Consider the following 7,142-nt stretch of genomic DNA (forward strand, 5'->3'; position numbering starts at 1 on the left):
GTCCCTATTCAACCACAGGTATCTCCTTGCGCCCCTCAAGCAGTGGCAAGCTTTCAGTGATGTCCTGTGCAGCCTATGTCTGACCTCTCTAAGGGAGTGTCTGAAAGGAGGGTCCCTACGCAGAATTTATATTCCTGCTTCTGTTTTTAATATTTATTTATTTATTATGTATACAATATTCTGTCTGTGTGTTTGCTTACAGGCCAGAAGAGGGCATCAGATCTCATTTCAGATGGTTGTGAACCACCATGTGGTTGCTGGGAATTGAACTCAGGACCTTTGGAAGAGCAGGCAATGCTCTTAACCACTGAGCCATCTCTCCAGCCCCCTGCTTCTGTTTTTAAAGTCTAGATTAGGGCGCGGGTGCAAAGAGGAGCACAGGACCATAGTTTAGACCATGTGGTGGGTTGGTTTCTTCCAATGATTATCAACATGGGGCAAATAGACAGGCAACTCCCTCTAAGCAAACAGGGATGAAGAAACGAGTCCATCATCTCCTCAAAGCCATTCAGACTCTGAGCGAGGATTAGTATAAGGGCCACTGGCCAGCTTTTATCCTCAGTTATAACTGCTTCTCTGATTGAGCTACATGCTAGAATCGCCCGTGGAAATGTAGACACACACACACACACACACACACACATGCACACACATTGTTTTATGCACAGGAGTCTCCTATTCTTTCATGAAGATCTGTTGACAACCATGAAAAGACAAAAGGAAAAGGATAGACGGAAGAAAATGGAAGCCAAAGAATATCATGCCATTTTGACATGGGGCATGTTTGCTGGTGTCGTAATTGTTTATTTTTTATTTTATTTTTTAATTTTCGAGACAGGGTTTCTCCATAGCTTTTGGTTCCTGTCCTGGAACTAGCTCTTGTAGACCAGGCTGGCCTCGAACTCACAGAGATCCGCCTTGCCTCTGCCTCCTGAGTGCTGGGATTAAAGGCGTGCGCCACCAACTGCCCGGCTGTCATAATTGTTGATGGAACCGTTTTTAGGTCCTAAGTCCTAGCCCATCCACGGGTCTCTAAAGAGAATAGGTGTGGAAACACCAGAGTGTTTCCACTGGGTTCAATCCACAGCTCAGGCAGCAGGGCAACTGAACCCTAGTACAAAGGTCTGGGGGGACCAGGAGCAGAGCACAGGCTCCCAGTCCATGCTTTCCACGGGGCAGTGGCCTGGAGTGTTAGCTGCCTGCTCCAACTCGGTGCCCTGCACAAGGCTCTTGTGAGGCTCCGGCAAGACCACAGTCGTGCCGGGTGAGCCCTGTACTGATGCTCAAAGTAGATTTCAGAGCCCACAGACTCGGCACACTAGATAAATTATCCATTTTCAGGGTTGATTAAAAAGAAGCAGGAGCGGGGGCCCTGATCCAAATGCCCTTAGGGGCTTTACAGATAGAAAAAACTCTTGGGCTCTGATCTGTGGTCAGTCAATTCTCTAGGTGTGAAGAATCTCTATTAATCTCTGGCTCACTCAAGTTCTCTTGCAGGCATAGCATGTGACTTCAGGGAAGTTCTCAAACCCTTTCTAGGTGACTCTAAAAATCATTACTACAAAGTCCTTCTGTTTTCCTACACCTAAAGTGATCCCATGCATAAACTCTTACAACGAGGCATCCAGCGCATGCACAGCAGACCCTTTCAGCGAGCTCTGCAGTCACATACGTTTAAACCACCTATGGGCTCAGAGGACAGAATTCATAACAGCTGTTTGTCACGGCCAGTGGTTACGGCTCTGTCCATCTAAGTGTCCTGTTTCCTGTTTGGGGGGAGCAGAATGAACTTGAACCATAAGGGGGCTCTACCCCACTCTGCTTCTGAATCTCGACATCATCCTTTGTATCCCAAGCTGATGATATTGGGGATTCAATGTCATTTAGAGAGGTCTGCAGCAAGATATGCAGTGACCCCACAAAACCGTCCATGCAAGGGGCCACCCTGCCAGGGCAAAGCATAACTGCTTTATCCCGCCTGCCGTTAAGCATTTCCCGGACTTCCAGGGGTGCATGCTGCCAGACTGTGTTGTGCCTAACTGTCTGTGAGCACCAGGTGGAAAGTGTCTGAATCCCTCCTGTAGCTGATGGGACACACCCCAGGGACAACAGCAGCTGCATTTCAGACAAGAAGCGAGCAAGCTTCCCCTCCATCTGCCACCTGGGACATGTGCCTAGTCTTCCCTTCACCCCCATCCAGCCAAAGCCATGCAGAGCAGCACCGTGTGGGCCGCCACGCATCAGCACACCAAGGCAGCAGTGCTCACTTCTTTCTCCCAGCTGCTTCTGCAGCATCTGCAGCTCCTGTTGAGCCTCGGCCAAGGACACCGCCGGTGCCTCACAGCAACCGAGAAGGGGAGGGCCAGAGGGCCTGAAAGGCAGGAAGCTGGGTGGAGCTGAGCGCATTGGTGTCTGGGAAAGGCTAGCCGGCTTGGGTGTGCAGTTAAAATGAAAGCCTAGAAATAAAGAGTTAGGGAGAAAGGAGACATTATTAGAGGGAAAAAAAGTAAGAGAAGAAACAGGGGAGACAGATCGTTTCCTGATCAGATGGGGGTCTGTCATGTGGCCAGCACTTAATGTGGTACAGGCTAAGCCAGCAAGGCCAAGTGTTATCCCTGAGACGCAGCCTGGCAGGTGTCTTTGCCAGGCTAGCCTGTATTTATAGCCTCTGTTTAATCTGGAGGCAACTGGCTCCAGAGCAAGTCAGGATGACTATGCTTATTTCCTCAAAGGCCCAGGGATGCTGGTCATCGCGTGTACCAGCCCCGGCCCCTCTCTCTGAGAAAAGACCATTGACTCATCCAGAACTCCTTTTGTGACTGTGTTAGCAACATCCTGAGGGCGGCAGGCTAGACCAGGTATTACTAGTAGGTACAGTGTGGGACTCTGGATTTCTGAAGCTTGCTCCCACCAAAGCAATGTGTTCATTCACAAGATGAGAAACAGCCAAGGTGGCATGGCTGAGATGGTGGCTTGCAAACCTGTCTGAGAACAATATTTAATATTTTCATTAGCTTAGAAGCTAATAACATGGGCTTGATTGAGGCATTTCAAAACGTGTGTGTGATATATTTTGACCATATATTCCCAGGAGGATACTGTCTTGTTTGTCTCCCTTCCTTTTCCCAGCCCCTTCTTAAAAGGCTCCACCTCCTCTCTTGCATTTTCTTTCTTCCCCCTCCTTTGACAGGATCTTACTATGCAGTGCATACCAGCCCCAAGGGCTGGGTTGGAAGTGTGCACCACCACCTCCATACACACAGACTGTCTTAGTGCATAGTAGTAGAATGATAAACTCTTTGAATAGGACCCAGAAGTTTAATTAAAAAGTCTTTTCCCCCAGTGATCCATGTAGTCCATGTGTAGCCAAATCTTTAGAAATACTATGAAAGTCTAGTGTTTCAATCTGTTTCTTTTTTCCAGTGGGGAGAAGGGCAGAAATCAATACTATTCTAAAGAGGACATCTATTTTTTTTCTTTCTTTTAGATTTATTTATTATTTATACAGTGTTCTGCCTGCATGTATGCAGGCCAGAAGAGGGCACCAGATCTCATTATGGATGGTTGTGAGCCACCATGTGGTTCCTGGGAATTGAACTCAGGACCTTTGGAAGAGCAGTCAGTACTCAACCTCTGAGCCATCTCTCCAGCCCCTAAAGAGGGTGTCTTATGTGGAAGACACGTCTACATCTACAATACATCATTGGTCCCACAGTGCTGATACCATTTCAGAGTGATACTGCAGACATGCAAACTGCCTAGAGTCCCAGTCCAGGCATCATTTAGGAAGGCGCTGTGATGTTAAAACCCCTGACCTTAGGCTCTCTTTGAGCTGAAAGCGTTAAGTAGATTGTGGATACTCTGAGTGAGTAGCCCATCCTCCGTGATCTCAGTCCACCTGCTGCTGGCTCAGACCCAGAACCACAGAGTCCAGGCTCAGGTGGGAGAACGATTGGGAAGGGTGAAGGTGGCATAAATAGGACAGTGCTCTGGGGGAATCAGACCTCATCACACACTCCATGAAGGTAGCCAGCCATAGAGAACGGCAGGGAGTGGGGATTGACCTTTCTCTGCCGTCTCGGAAGCAGAACTGTGAGTGATCAATGAACTACTTCCAGCTATGCTGAGACTTGAAAGCTAGTGCCCGCCTCTCACTGTCTCCAGGACATGCGCCATGTCTGTACCCTGGACTCCTAACTCATCATAAATCCACCGACGGCAATACAAAAGAAACAGCACTTAGCTATGACGTTGTACCAGATAAGTAGGCAGCATGAATGGGATTAATAGGTATGAGTTTCCTTCTGTTCTTTGGCTACTGTAATCCTATAAAAATGTGTGCCTGTTTTCTCCAGGATGAGTTAGAGAAAGAAATGAAGATACTTATTAAAAAAGGGTTAGTCGATTACTAGTCAAAACCAGTTCATAGATCAAGGCTTATTGCAGATTTCTTGTTTTCTAATTTTTAAAAATCACATACAGATGGTGAACGAGACTAGCCTCCCGATTTGCCTAGAATGGAATGGATTTAGGCTTCTACCAGTTTCCACCCTTATCCCTGGAGGAAAACCAAGCCGGCTGCTGGGAGAGCTGGATCTACTGCCCCACTGGCCATTGCATACCTGGATGGGCCTGGCTGGCCTCCTTGGGGGGATTCTGGGGAGTTGGCAAGCTGATGGGGCTGTTGCTGGACTCGACCTTGAGCCCCTGAGATGCACTGGATGCTGATGGTTTGGAAGACAACACAGCGGAATGACTCGAATGATGGATGGACTCTACAAAACCCGTGAATGAGAGAAAATGTTTGGTGTTCAACGGAGAACGGGAACCCAGGCCTTAGATCATCCGAGAGTACCAGGACCAGAGGCTGGCTGTTGTGAAATGCCCTAAGGACAAGGGTCATTTGCATTGTGCATTTTCTCACTTTTAGGTAGCTCCTGCAGTAAGGGAACCACCTTTGGGGCGACAGAGGGAGTTGAGAACCTGGAAACCCTGAAGTTATACCTGTGGCAACATCCGTGAAAGCCCACAGATACTCAGGGGCCACTATGCAGAAACTGCAAGGACTTGAGGCGGTTTTACCTTAAGGAAGGAGGCCCCTCAGATAGATTCAGTGAGCAGTAAAGGCGGGCCACCGGCTTCTCACTCGGGATTATACGTCATCATGCACATGATGGCAGAGCTCAGAGTGGCAGAATTACTTACAAAGCCAGTGACAGAGCAAGGATCTACCCCATGGGAGCCTGTGCTTGGCACTTGGTCCCAGAGCCATGTTCCATTCAGCGTGATACACAGAGCGGATTATAAGGCCTGGATCCCGAGGTCTCCTGTCCGTCTAGACACAGAAGGTGCCACTCCGATAGTGGAGGCTACCTGAGTGACCAGGCGAAGGCTTCTTGTCCTCATAGTGTGTGTACTCGCTGGCTACATCCATGTCAGAGCAGGATTCGATCTCGTCAGACAGGAAGGAGGTGCTGCTGGCAGAGCGCTGGGAGTCGGAGAGGGTGTGGCTGCTGCGGGGTGAGAGGGACCGGGTGTCCAGCTTGGCCTGTAGGACTTCAATCACTTTCTCCTTCTCCTGGAGCTCCCTGCTGAGCCTGGAGGAAAGAGGAGCAGGTCACGTGTGAAACCAAGGTTACCCAGACCAGCTAGTCTTCTCTAGAGCCCATGGGAGACCTGTGTCAGCCACGGGCGCCATTCTGTAGAGAATAGGAAAGGAACACATTTCTGACTGGGTACATGTGGTGTGCATGGATAGACAGCAGTAGCCACACAGTGCCCAGGCCACATGCTGACGTCAGCAGAGGCACAGCCAGACCGCTAATGCACGACTGCTTAGTTTTAACACAGGCAGTCTGAGGACTATTAGCATCTCCAACGGGTATAAAATTAAAAGGAAGTCTCTGAAAATGTGAAGTGAATGTTGTCTCGACATCTGAAAGTTGGATAAGTGGCGTCATCTCCTTGGCTCGCGTGTAGGCCCTCCATGTGTCTGTGAGATGAGAAACAAGACCAAAAAGAACCCCAGACACCATGGCCTTCACCACAGATATTCTGAGAAGCCCTGTCGTGATCTGGGTGTAAACAGGACTCAAAGAGCTCAAACCAGTGGCCACAAATGACCCGAGTCAGTGTCTTAAAGAGCAGGACCATCTGAATGTTTGCCCTAAGGCAACACTGTTGCCTTCCTGAGACCAACAAATGACCAGAGTCAGTCTCTTTGAGTCAGTCTCTTAGCCAGCATTACCAATTGAATGTTTCCCTAAGGCTACAACTGTTGCCTTCCTGGGACCCACACCATCTCTGCCCCTTTCTCTACATACTGTCACAGAATTCTTTCTCCAAGGAAATAAAGTAACTGACTACTGAGTTAGCTGCCAATAAAGCACAGGGCAGGCCAGCCTAGCAGGAAGTTCATGGGGCGGGGCGGGAGGCGTAGGCAAGGGGAAAGACTCTTGAGACACACATAGCTCATCCATGAGTCAGACTGCTTCTAGCTTAAGGCGCCTGAAGCATTACTGTGGCAATAAAATTATATCAAAATAAAAGAAAGAATTTGGAAAAAACAGTAAGTGTTCAATGAACAAATGCACTAATCTCATCCAGTTTCCCATCCTGGTCTGTGCGCTCAGGACCACCCTGCCCGGGTTCCTCTACCAGACTGTCTTCCAAATTACCTGAGGGCCAGCGGCTCAAGCCCAGCTTCTTCTTTCTCACTCTTATGATCCTCTGAAAATCAAATTTAGAAAGTGACACAAGTTAAACAGGTCGCAGATGTGCATAGAAAACACAGGTTCCACTAGGGCAGAGAATAGTGATTGTGCCACACGTAAGTTAGGAAGATTATTATGTTTCCTGTTTTATTGATTTTATTGAGCTCTATATTTTCTTCTGCTTCCCCTCCCTGCCTCTCCTCTCCCCTTTAACCCTTTCCCATAGTCCCCATGCTCCCAATTTACTCAGGAGATCTTGTCTTTTTCTACAGGAAGATTATTTTTGAGTGCTCAAATTATGATGTGTGTGTATGTGTGGGTGTGTGCGGGTGTGTGTGTACATGTGTGTGCACATGTGTATACTTGTGGAGGCCAGGGGGCAACCTTGGTATTATTATTATTATTATTATTATTATTATTATTATTATT

The 7,142-nt window shown here is 48.3% G+C and overlaps 1 protein-coding gene across 9 annotated transcripts in view; it reads right to left on the reverse strand.

Annotated features, from left to right (window-relative positions):
- The window catches only part of Pde4dip (phosphodiesterase 4D interacting protein), a 182,630-nt gene that overhangs the window by 16,683 nt on the left and 158,805 nt on the right, over positions 1 to 7,142 (reverse strand). For 6 of the 9 annotated variants that reach the window (XM_050124745.1, XM_050124752.1, XM_050124747.1 and 3 more), the window contains 4 exons: positions 6,678 to 6,729; positions 5,374 to 5,597; positions 4,623 to 4,775; positions 2,268 to 2,456 (listed from right to left, as the gene is read on the reverse strand). In XM_050124745.1, the coding sequence (XP_049980702.1) occupies positions 2,268 to 2,456; positions 4,623 to 4,775; positions 5,374 to 5,597; positions 6,678 to 6,729 (618 nt within the window). The remainder of the gene's footprint in view (positions 1 to 2,267; positions 2,457 to 4,622; positions 4,776 to 5,373; positions 5,598 to 6,677; positions 6,730 to 7,142) is intronic. The other 3 variants (XM_050124746.1, XM_050124751.1, XM_050124744.1) reach the window with 1 other exon arrangement.

The sequence above is a fragment of the Alexandromys fortis genome, unplaced genomic scaffold (genome assembly GCF_014885135.2).
Source record: "Alexandromys fortis isolate MF-2015 unplaced genomic scaffold, M_Fortis_MF-2015_v1.1 scaffold_235, whole genome shotgun sequence".
Taxonomy (NCBI): domain Eukaryota; kingdom Metazoa; phylum Chordata; class Mammalia; order Rodentia; family Cricetidae; genus Alexandromys; species Alexandromys fortis.